The sequence below is a fragment of the Mytilus galloprovincialis genome, chromosome 10, assembly GCF_965363235.1.
Source record: "Mytilus galloprovincialis chromosome 10, xbMytGall1.hap1.1, whole genome shotgun sequence".
Taxonomy (NCBI): domain Eukaryota; kingdom Metazoa; phylum Mollusca; class Bivalvia; order Mytilida; family Mytilidae; genus Mytilus; species Mytilus galloprovincialis.
Genome location: NC_134847.1, coordinates 70,342,080 through 70,360,131, shown reverse-complemented (window position 1 = coordinate 70,360,131; position 18,052 = coordinate 70,342,080). Strand labels below are relative to the sequence as shown.

General features: G+C 31.4%; 2 protein-coding genes across 10 annotated transcripts in view; one reads left to right on the top strand and one right to left on the bottom strand.

Annotated features, from left to right (window-relative positions):
- The window catches only part of LOC143048264 (protein still life, isoform SIF type 1-like), a 96,671-nt gene extending 78,875 nt beyond the window's left edge, over positions 1-17,796 (bottom strand). For 7 of the 9 annotated variants that reach the window (XR_012969773.1, XM_076221840.1, XM_076221835.1 and 4 more), the window contains exon 1: positions 11,776-11,876. The gene's annotated coding sequence lies outside the window, so the exon portion shown is untranslated. Of the gene's footprint in view, positions 1-11,775; positions 11,884-17,779 lie in introns of those variants that run through there. The other 2 variants (XM_076221834.1, XM_076221833.1) reach the window with 2 other exon arrangements.
- On the top strand, positions 7,016-9,467 carry LOC143048262 (uncharacterized). The gene is made up of 3 exons (XM_076221830.1): positions 7,016-7,327; positions 7,954-8,147; positions 8,703-9,467. Exons 1-3 carry the CDS (start codon positions 7,120-7,122, stop codon positions 9,312-9,314), a joined length of 1,014 nt encoding a protein of 337 aa, XP_076077945.1. The 5' UTR covers positions 7,016-7,119; the 3' UTR covers positions 9,315-9,467.
- Positions 17,797-18,052: the final 256 nt, after the last annotated feature.

Below are 18,052 nucleotides of genomic sequence, written 5' to 3'. Positions count from 1 at the left end.
AATCAAGGGAGCATAAGATGTGAAGTGCAGACCGGTTTTGCAATCTTAAGCTGATCTTCTGTTTAAAGTGATATATTGTTGACAGTGTTTTGCAGTTCATAATCTTATAATGATAAATTTTCACTTTCAGATTGTATCATCAATCTCTTTTCAGACAAAATTCACAAATTACAGCTATAACCTAATGTTTATGAAATGTCTCAGTGAACTCATGAAATGTTACATGTTATATGTTTTTGAAAACCAGATGTTTAGTAGCAGGTAGTTTGTTTAAGCAGACATAAATCTAAGAAAATATAAACTGTCTATTTATAAAGCTATATTGATTAATTCTGTACCATTGTACAGTGAACTTTTTTTTGAACCATCAATTTAGCTTACTTTGCTTATTCCGAAACTCTGTGATTGTTTTAAAAACCAATAGGTTAATAGTTACAGAAATAAGGAGATGATTTCCAATGAGACCACTATACAATACAGTCAAAACAATGCAGTATGTAAGCAATTGTTTAACTTGTCTATAAACAAACGTCAGTATCTCCAACATATCTTGATTTTCAATATCTAGAAAACAAGGAACTATCTTTTAATTTTATTTATATTATTCAAATTTAAAATATTATTCAAATTTAAAATGTAAAATTCAGTGACCAGCCACTGTACTCCACTGGATTGCATTTCTTATTTTTCCATTAAAAATGATAAAGGACATTGATTTCTACTGATTTGAGCTGAGAAAAGCTCCTAAATTAACAAGTTCGATATCTTTTTTCCCTAAGATATAATTATCAAGTATATAACATATATGATCTTTACTGACCATTACATTGATCAAACTGGACATTAGATTATCTTTTATGATTTATTCCCGCCAATATCGGACAGCGACCAGTTTTCTATGTTTCTATGTTTACAAATATTGGATGATTCTATAAGAAATTGGGAGGAAAATGATTTCTCATGTTTACTAATATAAGATGGAGCTATGTAATGAAAATGGTAGAAAACTGACCGGTCAGTTACAGTAATGTAATTGATTTTCTTTCAATTAATACCAAAACAGATATTTGATGTTCAGTAGTTGTTGTTTGTTGATGTGGTTCATAAGTGTTTCATATATAATATCTGGTTTTTTATATAGATAAAAGACCATTGGTTTTCCTGTTTGAATGGGTTTACAGACTAGTCATTTTCGGGGCCCTATAAAGCTTGCTGTTCGGAGTGAGCCGAAGCTCTGTGTTAAAGATCGTAATATGACCTAGAATGGTTTTTCTTTTACAAATGACTTGGATGGAGATTTGTCTCATTGGCACTCATACCACACCATAACTTCTTATATCTATCTATGCCAATAACCTCACAAATTCATTAAATCTTACTTTCTTTTTACAGTGCAAATGTATATTCTCAGACAGGAAAAAAGAAAGAGGTTGTAAAAATTCGTTTAATAGTTTGACCTTTATGAATAAAGAATGAAACACATGAAAAAGAAATTAGACTTTCCATTTTCTAATTTAACAAATTAGAAATATATAAATTTGTCTATTTTAAGTCAGTGATTGACACTATCATTATGTTGAACTGGCTTGCACCTTCATAAAAGTTAAACATCTACTTCTCAGACTATTTTACTTCCTCTTTATAGCAAAAATTACCACCCCCATGTCTTGCATTATGTATACTAAAGTACTGTGAATTCTTTATTATTTCTAGGGTACTAAAGTTTATAAATTTAATGGTTGTTTTATGGAGAATCATGAATTTCAATGTTCACCAAAATTTAATTTTTCTACAAGCAAGTATCTTGTGAATAAAAAAGTAATGGTAACAAATGTCTTTGAACAATCGATATCAACTGAAAAAATAACGTCATTTTTTTATCTTGTAAAAATATTTTTGTTCATTAACCAACAAAATTAATGAATCCATAGTTAGACTCTTGGTTTCGATGTTCCCCTTCCAATTAAAGAATTAATTCATATTTTTTTTAAAACAATTATAGTATAACTAATCGCCGTATTTGAATATCAAAAAATAAGACAACGCGTGACCGAACGACGCATGGATTAAACGAGTGCGCAGCACGAGTTTAATCCATAGCGGCATTTGGTCACAAGTTGTCTAATTATTGATATTCAAATACGGCGATTAGTTATACTTTTTATTGCATTGTCAAATGGCTTTTTTTATGAAATTAATGTAGAAAATGTAAGGGACTATATGTTTTTCCTACGCATTTACAATTTGTTTTGATCCGACGTTATCGACGTCTTGACAACGCCTATTGATGTATGACGTCAGAGAGTGAAATAACCACGTTTATTTCACATGTGAAATTATCGGTTTTAATTGAACTGGGAAATCAATGTAATTTATTGCAACCAATGTAATAACTGATTTTATCGTGTTTCACCAGGTCTGAAACTACATATACTGTACACCAACTTATTTTCACAAATACTTGTACTAGCTGGGTTTAGCCCTTTCTAACCCATTTCTCTGCCGTTTAATTATTTTTTCACCTTGCAAAAGTCACGATAACAAATCGTTTGCCATACAAATTGGTTAGCTTACAGAACGTTCTGAAAATTATATCCCCCTCAGTTCCCCTTTAATTAAGATCTGATAGAATGAAATCTCATTGTACCTTTCCTATGATCTCTAAAGTTACATATAGGCTGTGCAGTTATCTTATTCAGCGATCATAAATATTTCAATCCATGCAGTTCTAAAATGCAAGATCAAATATTCGATTACCTACAGAAAATTAACAAATTATATCTTTATCCATAGCTTTGTTATTCATCATTTCAAGTGAGAGCAAAATATTTATCAGTTTTATGTTATAGATCATAAAACTCAATTCATTAATATCATATTTCCCGTTCTCCCTTGTGGCTGTATGAACACAACACCTAAGCTAGAATTTTTCTCTAAAATAAGCATCAAGCCTTTTAATCTAACATATTCACAAATTTCAAAAGTGAGAGGGTGGATGGTGGGAGGAAGATTAAGTGAGACCACTGACTTTTAACTTTTAAATTCAAATCTTTAATACAAAAGTCATCACATTGAAATACTTCAACAGAACTGAGACCACAATTATTTCGTAGTGCATTTCTTTTAGAACATAAATGAAAATAAAAAAAATCCCACCTGCGCTTTCTCAAAGAAATTTTTAAAGTGTGTTGTACTACTTTTGGGACAAATTATATCAAAATTATAGAAAACTTCATCGGCTCTAACTCAAAATATGGACAATTTTATGTTAAGGGCTGAAATCTTTTGACAGCTTCCGAAGTGCTAATTTTTAACCTTTTTCAGCTGGACCAAATCACTACTTTACTTTAAAATTCTGGACCCATAATTTTTTTACAGTGTAATTTCACCCCCCTACTTGCAATTTGAGGCATTAAACATAGAGAAATAAATTTGGAAGGGGTATCAAAATTAATGGCAAGTAACCCACTGTCAACACTAGGGACTATATTTGTGAACAACGAAAATCAAGGGACGACAATTGTGGTCTCGGACCAACACCTTTATTAGTTTCAGACATGAGAGTATTGAGATTTTAGTTTAGTATTGTATGTTCAGCCATTTACTCCAGAATACATGCATATGTGTTAACCAATTACTATCATGTGGTCAAATCTAAAAAAAAATTATAGATAGATATTGAAAACAAAAATTCTCCAACATAAAAACTTCAACAGGATGACTAATAATATGACTTGATATCAGGCTGCTTTTAAAACATTAGTATTACATCATCATGAACTTAGGGTGAGAAAATGTATACTGTGGATTCAATATTATTCGTGGGATACCAATTTACTGTGGATTCATTATTATTCGTGGGATACCAGTATACTGTGGATTCATTATTATTCGTGGGATACCAATTTTCGAGGATTTCATTGGTATAGGTAAACCACAAAATTAAATGTTCAACTAATGACAAATTTTCTGATAGCTTGTATGAACGTTTCAGCAAAACTATGAAATTAAATGTCCATGAACAAGTTTTCCTCAAACCACGAAAATTAGTACCCATGAAAATAAATGAATCCACAGTATATTACCACAGGAAAAACAAAGTCTCACATGATAAGATATAGATGAATCAAAGTACTTTTCAAATCATTTTTAGTTTTGTTTTTCTTGTGTAGTGACTGACATATACTGTCCAAGGTAAAGACGATGGTTTAGTAATCACAAAAATTAAAAACCTTGCCATATATGGGGTTGTCTGAAGTTCTACCTCCCCCTTTGTTTTGGATAACTGTGTTTTAATGGGGACATGTGGTTGGAACCCCCCCCCCCCCCCTTTTTTTTCCCCTTTCTTCTGAGTTGGGAACACCCCATTTTAAAATGGCTTAATCCACCCCTGAATACAGTCCAAATTTAAAGAACATCATCATGATATCTTTAAATTAAAATCGATAAGGAAACTTTCAAATATCATTAGATGTATACAAATTATAAAATTCACTTAGGGGATTGGTTGGGGGAGTGATAAGACTTATAAGTCAAGATTTTTAAGTTATTGAATAAACTAAAACTCCCTTGTCCAGTTTGTAGTTTTACTTTAGCAGTGGTGCCTAATGAATATTTAATTTGGAAACTGCACTGGATGAATAAGGACAGAGCAAAAGTAAAATAGACAAAAGTATAACCTAGATGAAGTACCAGTGAGACACTTACGGTGTTTGAAACACTTCGGTACTTTTTCAAAACCTTATTATCTTTACTGAGATTTTTGATAATTAAACATTTTATTCCAAGCAGTATTATAAATAGAAGTTGTAGCAATCAAGAAAAACTTGATAAAGACTGTGATCTTTCACGAAACAAACAATTATAGAAATGAATCTTACCTTACACACAGGCTATAGTTAAACAATATCAATCAAAATTAGTTAATAATACCCAGGAAGAAACAATAGATAACTTCTTCACAGGAGTAGTAAGATGATTGAGAAAACAGAGTTAGAGGTGTTATTTATACCAAACCAATCATTTAAGTAGAACATCTTTAACTGAAATGGAGCCAAACGTAAAGGTGCTTCAGTGGAAATTGACTGTTACAATCCAGATCAAATGTTTGGCAAAAATCAGTGTTTTTATTTAAAGTTAGGTGAAGGTAAAGGTTGTTTATAGTGTTTGGTGCTAATGAGGAAGATAGTTTCTTCATTTTCTTATAAAAACATGTGGAAGACATATGTGAATCCTGAATAAACTCAAAGAAATGGAGGTAGACAGGGGAGACAATTCATGATTTTAGGGTGAAAGAATGTTGAAGGTAACAGAATTTGTTAAAGGATACCTGGATGTTTAATGCTAATGAGAGAGAAAGTTTCTTCACTTCACTTCCAAAAACATGTGGAAGACATGTGAATCCTGAATAAACTCAAAGAAGAGGAGGTAGACAGGGGAGACAATTCATGATTTAAGGGTGAAAGATAATTATGGATAATGAAAGACATGAAAAGCCAAATACCAATTAATATTCCCTTTATATATTATATCTATAACTGCTGATATAAACCATATTTTTTTACACGTTTTGTTGTTAAGTTTGTATAATGGACTAAGATTCTGGATTTTAAAACCATTTTTCAAATGATACACTTTAGATTGTGAGAGGTCAAGCAAACATGAAAAAATCATTAGAGTGTATTTCACATTATTTTAAAAAAAGATGAGAATTTGCGATATTCATCAATATGTATAACAATTCACTGATTGGTTCTGTTTCCACACAGATAAATTTTGGGTTAATCTGATTTCTACCTCACAGTTATCCAATTTACAGTCAATCTGTATTAATATATCTGTCACTGAAATTTAATTAATTAGTGAAGATTCCTCCAAGTTTTAACCAATACATCATTATTTATGTAAATACCACCGGTTAATCGTCTGAAAGTTTCACAAAATCGTTTTACAATCACAAAAAAGTACCTTCAATTACAAATTTGGTCCACCAATAAATTTAATTTGCTAAGGAAGAATAGTTCAGTTACATCTCAATTCAGAAGCTGAACTTGAAATATTATTCAAATAGTTATTTCAAAAATAAAATAATTTAAATTTAAATGTAGTAAACCAGCTTTTTTTTTAGACAAAAATAATTTAGTTCATTTCAAACCATCATTCAGGGAACAGTAAAATATTCTTGTTTGGAAATTCCTAACAGGAGGGAAAATACATTTTAAATACACAATAAAAAAACAGTGCATTGTAAGGTAAAAGTACACAAACTTTTGTTGCGGTAGCTGGAGCATTTCCATTGTGTCAGAGTGGACATGAAAACATTTTTTTCCCCCAGTAGACCACTTAAGCTGAATCAAGCAGCGAAAAGTCATAGTCAGTCAAATTGTTTTTTAAGGCAGTTTTAAATAAATATTTGAAAACATTGTGATTTTGACAGATGTGGAATGTTATTTGGCGGCAATAGGTTAACAAATCTATTTCATACTGATCAACCGTCTATTTCAAATATGTAATTTAAAATGTAAAATAGTAATAAAATTACAAAATTCTTTTTCTTAAAATTCAGTTGAAATAATATTGAAACTAAAAACTTTACAATTATAAAAGAATTTTAATCTTTTATTTTTTTTTAATATACAATGATAGACATTCCAATTTTAAAGCCCTTTTTGCTCCCTCAATAACTTTAAAATCTTCCCCTAATTTGTTAACTCTGACTCATAAAATTATCATAAACCTTCCTCTGTAATTATATAAGGATGTTGATTCTCTAATTTACATTATATCTGTGCATGTCTAACAGTCGCATGCATATCATATGAATTATATTTTTTCTACATTCGTTCAAAGCCTTGAGAAGTCAATAAAAGGGTCATTAAATAGATCAATAAGAAACATGTGGCATTAAGTATGTAAACAACATATCAAACTTTAACATGACACAAATGACAAAGCATGTCATTTAAATTGATCCTGGAGCTATCTGTCTGTAACAACCAATCAAATTAATAGGTCAGAGAACCAATAAATCATGTGTGTGTACACAGTTACACAGATAATACATTAAATGTCTGACTAGTCAGATGTGTTTTTTAATATTTTTATTGTACAAGAAACAAAATGTATGCAAGGAAAAGTGGTCGTGATTGTAATGAAGGGTTGTTTTTAACCAGAGCACAGACAGACAGACTTATAGAGCTGTATAAAGGTGATATAGGACTATGGGATATGTCTTCTCCTGTCTATCATAACAAAGACAGAAGAAGGAAAGCATTACTATCTATTCTTGATACACTGAGAGAGGAATATCCAGGCTTTGATGCTACAGGTAAATGATCTGCTAGGATATATATAAACCATATTCTATATATAACTTCTGACATGTAAATTATTAACTAATCTATATATAACGTCTGATATGTACTCATTGTTGGACATGACTGTAACATATGTAAAAGGCTATACTGTAAATCTTACCTGGGTTCTAATCAATTTTTATTTTAATACATTGAAGAACTTATAATCTATTTAAAGGTACAAAGTTAATTTCACATGAGGCTTAGTTTTTCAAACATAAATAATATGCAATGAGTAATTGTATTCTTTCAGAAAATTCTTTAATATATGTAACAAATAAGATTGGCAATCCAGTTATTACACCTGAGCAGTCTTTTTACACTAATACATTCATAGATATAGGAAGATGTGGTATGAGTGCCAATGAGAAAACTCTTTCATCTAAGTCACAATTTATAAAAGTAAACCATTATATGCTCATTATGGATCAAAGAACCGGCATTGTTTTAATGCATATAAAAAAAAAACTGTAAAGAATTAGTTATACCTTCTATGTTAATTTGAAGAGAATAATTCATGAACTCATTTCTATTGCAAAAATACCATCCTCAAATTGTCATATATTTATGTCTGGTTTTTTTCTTCATTCTTTAACAGTTGACCAGCTACAATACAAGTTATCTAACTTGAGAGGATATTATTCAAGGGAGTTAAGTAAGATAAGAAAGTCCCAGAGAATGGGGACAGATGATGTCTACATCAGTTCCTGGAGATTATTTGAACCTCTGGATAGCTTCCTAAGACAACATATAATACCCAGGAAAGCCCCAACATGTGATGTAGTAGACCTGGTAAATAGTCCATTTTTAAAGAGCAGTCCTGTCACATCAAAACTTAAGCAAACAGAAAAATCATGTTTCGTTTACCACAGTTTCTTCAATGTATAGTATATATCAGATTTTCACATATAGGTGGTTGCAAAATGTGTAAAACAGATGAAAACATGTACATAATTACAACAGTGTTTTGGGAATGAACTTTTGTACAAATGCTGTAAATAAGATTCACAAATGAAAAAAAAAAATTATGTTCTTGGCAAAAATACAAATGTCTGTGTCCTGTCTTTCAATCTACTTTAATCACTAACCCCAAGACATTTTATTAATTTTGCATCAAAGTTGTTGTGTTTTGCAACATACAGTAAGTAGACTTCAAAATGGCAAAAGTTCAAGATGATGCACAAGTTATTGGATGTGTTTGGAAAATCCAGTCAGGAAATTTTGACAAAACTTGTTATTTTTGTTTTGATTTTTGTTGCCCTTAATTTATGCCATAGTTTTCAATTTAAAAATAATTCCATACAAAATGATTATCAAATTTAAACCCCAATGTCTTTTAATCAACAGGAAACCAGTTGTAAGACAGAACCAGAAGATTATGATACTGATGAAGAATTGTATCTAGTTTCTGATGAAACTGAAGAGCAATCCTCCAATTCAAGCCTTCCTAACCATGCTTATCATATACAGCAAGCCCAGGAGCATCATCACATGTCGATGCATTCTGAGGATCAATCAAATGACCCTGCAATATATCATGGTACTAATACAATGTCAATGGTACCAGTCATATCAGGGACCAGATCTATAGTACCAGAAATTGAACATAGACCAGAGAGTAGTACCCGAATGAAAAGACCAAGACATTCTGGTCCAGAAACAGTTATATCAGAAACTGATTCCCTGGAATATGATACCAGAATAAAAGCAAAGGGTACCAGATTACTGACATCACAGTCAAGTGACAGAGATTCCATGAACTTAAATACTGAAAATAAACTAGAAGAACAGAAGTTAGCTTGTACAGATGAAGATGACGATGGTCTATTTGCACGATACATTGCTATGGAAATGAGAAAAATAAAAGACCCACGTACAAAAGCATATGTCAAATTTAAAATTCATTCAATCATATATGAATCTCAATTCGGTGCTATCCCATCCAATATCAATATGTAATACAGAAAGAAAAAAATAATACTGAAAACAGATTGCCAATAGTTTCCAGTTTCTGTGAAGTGTATACTTGAAAGTAACTGGAAGAAAGTTGTATAAAGTTCTGTTATTTTTAGATTAACTGTGGACTTAATTCTGATATATCAGATGAAATAATTTGTTACATCTAAAATTAAACATGAGATTTTTTTCATTTACTACAAATGATACTACACTTGTTTTATATAAATAGATGATAGGAGTTAATTATACCATACCTTTGATTATATTACTATTATATAATCTAATTAAATAGCTGCATGTTATATCAACAGACTTACAGTGGCAGTGCCTTTATTTAAATGTTATTATTCATGTATACAGAACAGGAGAGAATGTTCTAAGAAGATGGCACTTTGAGTGTCAGTTGAAAAGACCCCAAATAAAAAGGACAGCTGTCATTTAAAAACCATTCAATATAACTATGTATACTGAGATCAACAGAACTAAAACTACATTTTTGGCTCTTTAATCTTCATGTCGTATTTAGAGTAACAGCTGTCTTGTTGAATAATTATTGATTGACACCACTTTCAACACTTTTGGGCTATTTCATGGGGGTCAATTTCTATTGGTGGAGGAAGCCTGAGTGCCTAGAGAGAACCACAACCCTTGGTAAATTAAAGAACCTTAGTGAGCACGCTCACATACCCCACGTCCCCACATTGTCATTGGAGAAATTAAATAAGTATAAGAAAAAATATTGAATAATAATTTCCTGTCAATATACATAGTATGTCCTTATTATCTACAAAATTTCATGAAATTCTGTTGTGTGGTTTGAGAGGAGTTGCGATGACAAACTGTTGCAGAAGTACATTAAAGCAAATAAGTTCAAAGGGGCATAACTCCTAGAAAAAAAATTGAATCGCAATTTCCCGTCAATATGCACAACTACATAGTATGTCCTTATTATCTGAAAAGGTTTCGTGAAATTCTGTTGTGTGGTTTGAGAGGAGTTGCGATGACAAACTGTTGCAGTAATACATTAAAGTAAATAAGTTCAAAGGGGCGTAACTCCTAGAAAAAAAATTGTATCGCAATTTCCCGTCGATATGCACAACTACATAGTATGTCCTTATTATCTGAAAAGGTTTCGTGAAATTCTGTTGTGTGGTTTGAGAGGAGTTGCGATGACAAACTGTTGCAGTAGTACATTAAAGTAAATAAGTTCAAAGGAGCGTAACTCCTAGAAAAAAAATTGAATCGCAATTTCCCGTCGATATGCACAACTGCATAGTATGTCCTTATTATCTGAAAAGGTTTCGTGAAATTCTGTTGTGTGGTTTGAGAGGAGTTGCGATGACAAGAAACAGGACTGACGGACGGACGGACGGACGGACGGTTGGATGGATGGACGGACGGGTCAAAAACATTATACCCTCCGCAACTTCGTTGCGTGGGGTATAAGCAACTTCGTTGCGTGGGGATAAAAACTGACAATCCTAGTCTTAAGATTGCTCTGTTCAGGATTCAAACTCACAACCTCAGTGTTGATAGGTTAGTGATACAGTAGTTCAACTACTTAGACCACTTGGCCACTGAGGCCCCTTGTTAATTAATCAACATCATTGGATATATCATATGAATCAATATACCTTAGTAATGTATTCTGGCCTATTTTGGTTGAAAGTCTGGAAAGTTCAGCAAAGATAATTGACAAAGTTTACAACATCAGATGAATGCTAAATTTAAGGACACAGGGCGTAATGAGAATAATTCTAATTGACTCTTTGGACCAGGGGAACTAAAAGTTTTATATATGCTGTACTTGCCTTACATATAAAAAATATATCATTTTGTGAAAAGTAAAATATCAAAAATACAGAACACCTGGGAAAATTCTAAATTATTCAATAGCAAAATCAAAAGCTCAAATATATCAAACAAATGGATAATAACTGTCATATTCCTGACTTGTTACAGGCATTTTCTTACTTAGAAAATTGTGCATAAAACATGGTTTTCTAGCTAGCTAAATCTCTCAGTCATGTTTTGCATGTCTAAATGCCCCATTCCTAATGTGCTTGTCCAAAGTAAGGAATCTGTAATTCTGTGATTATCATTGGTTGCTGTCTCTTGTAACTGGTTTTTGTTCATCCTTTTGTCATAATCTGATTGTTGGTTAAATCGTTTGAAACATTTGAAATTTGTAATGTTGGGTCCCTATATTGCTGACTATATGGTATACGTTTTTCTAATTGTTGAAGGCTGTATGGTGACCTATAACTCTGAAGTCCTAGTAATATTGATGCTGTTAGATAAGTCTCATTGGCAATCTCACATTTTTATAACCTTCGGAGCAGGTAAGCTAAAAAAAGTAACTTAAATATCAGTGAAAATATATATGTACCATATAAATACCTATGACTTCTCATAACATTTTTTTTAAATTAACAGGATTCATGGTTGTATGTGTACTCACCTGTTATCTTGTTATGTACTTTAGAGACAAGTTACTTCCCAATCAATATCTACATTACATCAAGCTTCCTAAGTTCAGATGTGATTGACACAAACAGAAAACTGAAAACAATAAAGAGATGTTTTTAGAATAAAGATCTTGTTTATTACTAAGTTGTTGCCTCTTAATTTAGATGCTCTTATATAAATAACATGGAAATGACTTTTGAATGGGTGCTTTGAGGTTTGGTAACATTTTCACTTTAATGAGAAACAAGTTCAGTTTTAATACAGTAGTTGATGATGCCAAACTGTTTTCACATTAAACATTGGCACATAATAATGGTAGTCTTTGTTCTGCTTGCCTTTATACCTATTAATGTGTCTGATTGTCTACTGATTTCTAAGACTGCAGGTCATCAATGAAGAACAAGCTTCTACTTGTCTTTATACCTATAAATGTGTCTGGTTGCCTACTGTCTGTGATTTTCTTAAACTACAGGACTCATTAATGCAAGAACAAACTTTTCCTTGTTTCTACATTTATAACTACAGTTGAACCAGAAGCATAGAAAAATAAAAGAAGAATGTGTCTGAGGACAGGAATGTCCTGCTCAAACTTTGCAACTTTCTAAGTTGAAAAGGTGTATGAACTTTATAAAAATAAGGAGATGTGGTATGATTGCCAATGAAACAACTACCTACCAAAATTCAAATGAAGTGGATATAAGCAATCATAGGCAAGCATATGGCCTTCAACAATGAGAAAACCAATACAGTATAATTAGGCCAGACTTTTTTTATTATCTGTTTAACGAGATCCGCCGACTCCACCTTTCCCGATTTTAGAATAAAAATAAAAGTAGTGCTTCTTACTTTTATTATTATTTTTCCCGCCGACTGTTACGAAATCCCCAGAAAAAAATAAAATGTGTTGTTCACGATACTCGCTTTCAGTCAATTTCGTTATCGGTAATATTTAACTTTTACCAAGTCAATGAAACAGCAATTTTCATTTAAAAGTAAAGAAATTCAAGGCATAAACGATATATTTTCTTCTAAAAGATTTTTAAGCTGGTGGCATGCTTTTCATACTTGTTACACGAGAGCGTACATCAAATCATTTCAGCAAAATCAGTTATTACTTCATCAGAACTTGATGAAATTAGCCTCAAGTAAACTTGTCATCCATGTATTGCATTAGAAACGTCATATTTCTTTCCAAATAGCGTATCAAACATCGTTTATTTTTGTAAATTTTTCTTCGTCCGACATTTAAATTTGTAGAACTACGGATTGGAATCGGGATTTCATCGGAAACGGACCCGCTATGACCGAAATCCGGATTCTTGTGCTAATGACTACAGACGCATGAATGGCACTGCTGACAGACAAAAATTGATCCCAAAAGGGAAAATTACGCATTCCACACACATTAACATACTTTTGGTTAGATCTTCTTGATTAATGTATATATTTCCATGTATAAGCATTGTTTCAATTTATAGGTTAAAGTTGCTCAACTCTGGGACTATTACACCAGAGACATATATACACATGTGTATAAACATATATACACATGTGTATATATATGTCTCTGCATACACTAAGAGGTTCCTGACTGGGTGTCTGGTATATACATATATAGTGTTTATGCAGCCAGGTTGATATATTTGAGTGGTGCCATGGATCTATATTAGTGGAAATACAGAATCAAAACATAGTTTTTATGTTTATATTAATAGAAGGGTTAACCAGAGACATGTATAAACTAAATGTATTTATATTTCTCTGGGTTAATATACTGGTCTGTTCTCATTTCATTGTTCTTGTATTTTGATAAATTCTAAAAAAAAAAAAAAAAAAAAGTCACTTATAATGGTTTTATTTTTATTTTTAGTGTCGACTGGACCAATTTTGCACTTTTATTTTTTTTTTTATTTCGCCCCCTCGACCCTAATTTTTTACAAATTTTCTCGTTAAACAGATAAAATAAAAAGTCTGGCCTTAGCCTAAAATAAAATATTGTTTGTTTTCCCATTCCCAACCGACCCTGCAAAAAAGGTGCTACTCGTAAAATTTTATTGTCAAAACTATTAGTCAAATATTATTTTATTCATTTCTAATTTCCAGGCTTGCAGGATCGTCTGATAATGTTAAAGCTATTTAAAAGAAAAAAAAATTATTTCCCTACCTACCTACCCACACCTGGCTTGGCAGTGTCGGGATTGGGGAAACAAACAATATATTAATTTAGGCCTGACATTGTACATTATTATTGGCATATCTATATGTCAGAGAAGTAATTCAAATAATATTCCATTTTAAGGTATATATCTATTTTGTGTAAGCATTGCATGTAAGATACTATTGACCTTTTGATATATATATAAAATGGAAAGTGGGAATATTTTCAAGGCTCAAAAACAGATTCTTTGTTTCAAGATTAAATATTACAAATTTGCCTGCAGACTCTGTGGAATAAAGCTGGTATTGACATCATGTCATTTTGTAGTTAAAAAGAGTAAACTTAATCTTATACTCTCTGTAAAGAATCATTTACCAATTCATTATTTTGTTGATGTTTTGATAAGAGTATGATTTAAAAAGAATTGTATTTGAGGCCAGTTTCTTGATTATGAATTGAATACATGTGCAAGTACAGAGACTTGAAAGAAACTTATTCTGAAGAAATTAAACAATATAACTAAAGATTATAATAATTAAGAATACACATTAATAGTTATAGCATAAGATGTTTTGACATAAGTTTTGAATTTTTTACAATTTATTATAACAAAAAACTCAAAATAACCAAATATAAGTTTTTATAATATATGATACAGATACCAGAAATTAGTATTGCCAAACATTTGTTCTTGATGGTCTGACATATTTGTATTTGTGTTGGTTACTTAAAAACATAAACCAATTAACACCTACAAAATATTAAGCTTGATGAAAAAATGGCAATTATGACATTTTTCCTCAATTGTTTACAAGAAAATTTTATCTAAAGAAAATTCTTTGAAATTACACCAAAACTTATAACAAACATACCATTCTCTAAAGTTCATTGCCATAAAACCTTATTTAATACTTCCAATTACATAATATGAGAATAATCTACCTAATTTACTGTAAAAAAGACAATGTCGTATGTAGACAAGAGTTTTCTAGTTTGATAAGGTCTCCATGGATTTCTTAAAAACTTTCTTCTCCTTAATATGTCTGCAAGATTCACTGTCTAATATTGAAAATGTCACGGTACCTATTATAAGTTCAGGTGGTACTAAGTTTATTGCGTCTCATTCTCGACATTCATATGTAGAACTCAGTGTTTCAGAACTTAAATGCAGCATAATAAAATAAAGTTTTTTCTTGTATAAAATGGTAAATATAAGGGTAATTTGATTTTTTTTTCAAATATACAAGGGCTTTAAGGACAGAACCTACTATTGGTTTAAAAAGTTATAATATAAAAATGTCTTAGCATGGTCTTAGAGCTTTGAGATATATCACACAACATGCATTTATTTGTAAAATCAGGGTATTATTTTGTTTTCCTTATTATAAAAAGGTTTCACAAACAACATTCATTGAAATAAGGTTGTCATTTTACTATTGTAATATCGATATGAATGTTTGACTTATGTATCATCCTGAACATTAATGAAATATTTGTCCTTGAATGTTTAGAAAACAACAATTGATTGATTGGTGTTAAACACCACTTTCAGTGCTATTGTGCTATTCCAAGGCTTTTATTGGCGGATGAAGCTGGAGTGTCTGTTTAAAAACCACTGACCTTGGGTAAGAAAACTGACAATCCTAAGTCAAATAAGATAGGAGCACAGTGTACCTACCTCAGTGTTGATAGACTTAACTGATACATACAACTACTTTGAACATAAATTTCTTTCACCCTCAATAAGAAGTGCAAAAAAAATGAAATTGCTTTTTATCTAATTGTTAAAATCCATAGTTATTTCAATTAAGGGCATTATAAATTGTTTGTCTGAGAATGAATGTTTTCTAAAGTCTTCTCTGAAGAAAATTCAGACAGCCTCGATAAAAAAATCACCTAACAAAAAACTTAAATACATGTATGTAAGCAGCATGTACTGTGAGAATAATAATGGCTAATCTATCAATACTTGTTGGTAAGACTTAAATCAAATTATATTTTTGATAAAAAAACTAGAGGCTCTCAAGAGCCTGTGTCGCTCACCTGTTAATGTGTTTACTGATGTCGGCCATCTTCGTTGGTAGGCGGGGTCATTAGACACTTTTTTTAAAAATAGATACCCTAGTATTATGATTGTAGCCAAGTTTGGTTAAATTTGGCCAAGTCGTTTTAGAAAAGATTTTTATACAAGTTACAAAAATGACGAAAAGTTGTTCAATATTGACTATAAAGGGCAATAACTCCTTAAGGGGTCCTCTAACAATTTTGATCATGCTGACTTATTTGTAGATCTTACTTTGCTGAACATTATTGCTGTTTACGGTTTATCTCTATCTATAATAGTATTCAAGATAATATCCAAAAACTGCAAAATTTCCTTAAAATCACCAATTTTAGGGCAGCAACCCAACAACAGATTGTCCGATTCAACTCAAAATTTGTGAGGGGATATATCTTAATTTGATGGACATTTAAATCTTGAAAGATATGCCCTGAATGTCTTAGTTTCAAAGATATAAAGCAAAAACTGCATTTTACCACTATGTTCTAATTTTAGCCATGTCGGCCATTTTGTTTGGTAGGCTGGGTCATCGGACACATTTTTTAAACTATAAACCACAATGATAATTGTGGCCAAGTTTGGTTAAATCTGGCAAAGTAGTTTTGGAGAAGAAGATTTTTAGAAAAGTTACAAAAAATGACGAAAAGTTGTTAAAAATTGACTATAAAGGGCAATAACTCCTTAAGGGGTCAACTGACAATTTTGGTCATGTTGACTTATTTGTAGGTCTTACTTTGCTGAACATTATTGCTGTTTACAGTTTATCTCTATCTATAATAGTATTCAAGATAATAACCAAAAACTGCAAAATTTCCTTAAAATAACCATTTCACAGGCAGCAACCCAACAACAGGTTGTCCTATTCGTCTGAAAATTTCAGGGCAGATAGATCTTCACCTGATCAACCATTTTACCCCTGTCAGATTTGCTCTAAATGCTTTGGTTTTTGAGTTATAAGCCAAAAACTGCATTTTACCCCTATGTTCTATTTTTAGCCATGGCGGCCATCTTGGTTGGTTTGACGGGTCACGCCACACATTTTTTAAACTAGATACCCCAAGGATGATTGTGGCTAAGTTTGGTAGAATTTGGCCCAGTAGTTTCAGAGGAGAAGATTTTTGTAAAAGTTTACAGACGACGGACGACGGACGACGGACGACGGACGCCAAGTGATGAGAAAAGCTCACTTGACCTTTCAGGTCAGGTGAGCTAAAAAAGAGAGACTTAAATCAAATTATATTTTTGATAAAAAAAATTATCTATGTATTCCCAATAGAATATGACATCAACAGACATTTTTTTTTTCTCAAGAAAACATTGAGACTGTGAAATGATGGGTTTCTTACTGACATTTCTCTACATCAGAAGTACTGCCACAAATCCAACAAAATAGCGTAAAATTTCAATGATTATTCAAGAGACTCATCTAATTCTATCTATGCTAGCTACAAAATCTCTCTTTTATTCTTTATACAATCTATCAACAAAACAGTTAAATGTTCATGTCAGAAAATATTAACAAACTGATCAATTTGTATTGCAATCTAATAAAACAGGAATCAACATCAGATTGATAGCATTGACGTATTTGGTAAGTTTTATAGACATTTACTGATTCCCATTGTATCCTCATTATACTCATCATAGCTTTGGAAAACTGGCGAACAACATGAGAATTGATAGCTTTAATTTCCCTATACTCAAGGGAAAAAATTAGGAAAGAAAAAAAAACACAATATACCATATTTTTCTTACAAAGGAAACCTGGACACATACTTTTTTAAGAGTACCAAGATGTCATTAATCTACTGGTCAATTCTTTAAATCCCATCCACTTGTCCCTCAGGGAAGATTTCAATCAAATTGGTTGCCCTGAAAATGTTAAACAAACAGTTTCTTAAATCTTCCCACTCCATAGAAACTTTAACCTGGAATGATTCTATGCTTATCATTTTAAAACAAAAATCTATGCTTTCTGAAAGTTAGAACAGTTGCAGAGTTTCATATATTGAGGTTCTCTCATAGAGTTATGGCACAGTAATATTAGTT

Excerpts from the sequence above, each read along its gene's own strand:
- LOC143048262 (XM_076221830.1), top strand. The coding sequence starts at position 7,120 with ATGTATGCAAGGAAAAGTGGTCGTGATTGTAATGAAGGGTTGTTTTTA. Across the intron at positions 7,328-7,953 it reads TCCAGGCTTTGATGCTACAG|TTGACCAGCTACAATACAAG; the intron begins GTAAATGATCTG and ends ATTCTTTAACAG. Across the intron at positions 8,148-8,702 it reads CATGTGATGTAGTAGACCTG|GAAACCAGTTGTAAGACAGA; the intron begins GTAAATAGTCCA and ends TTTAATCAACAG.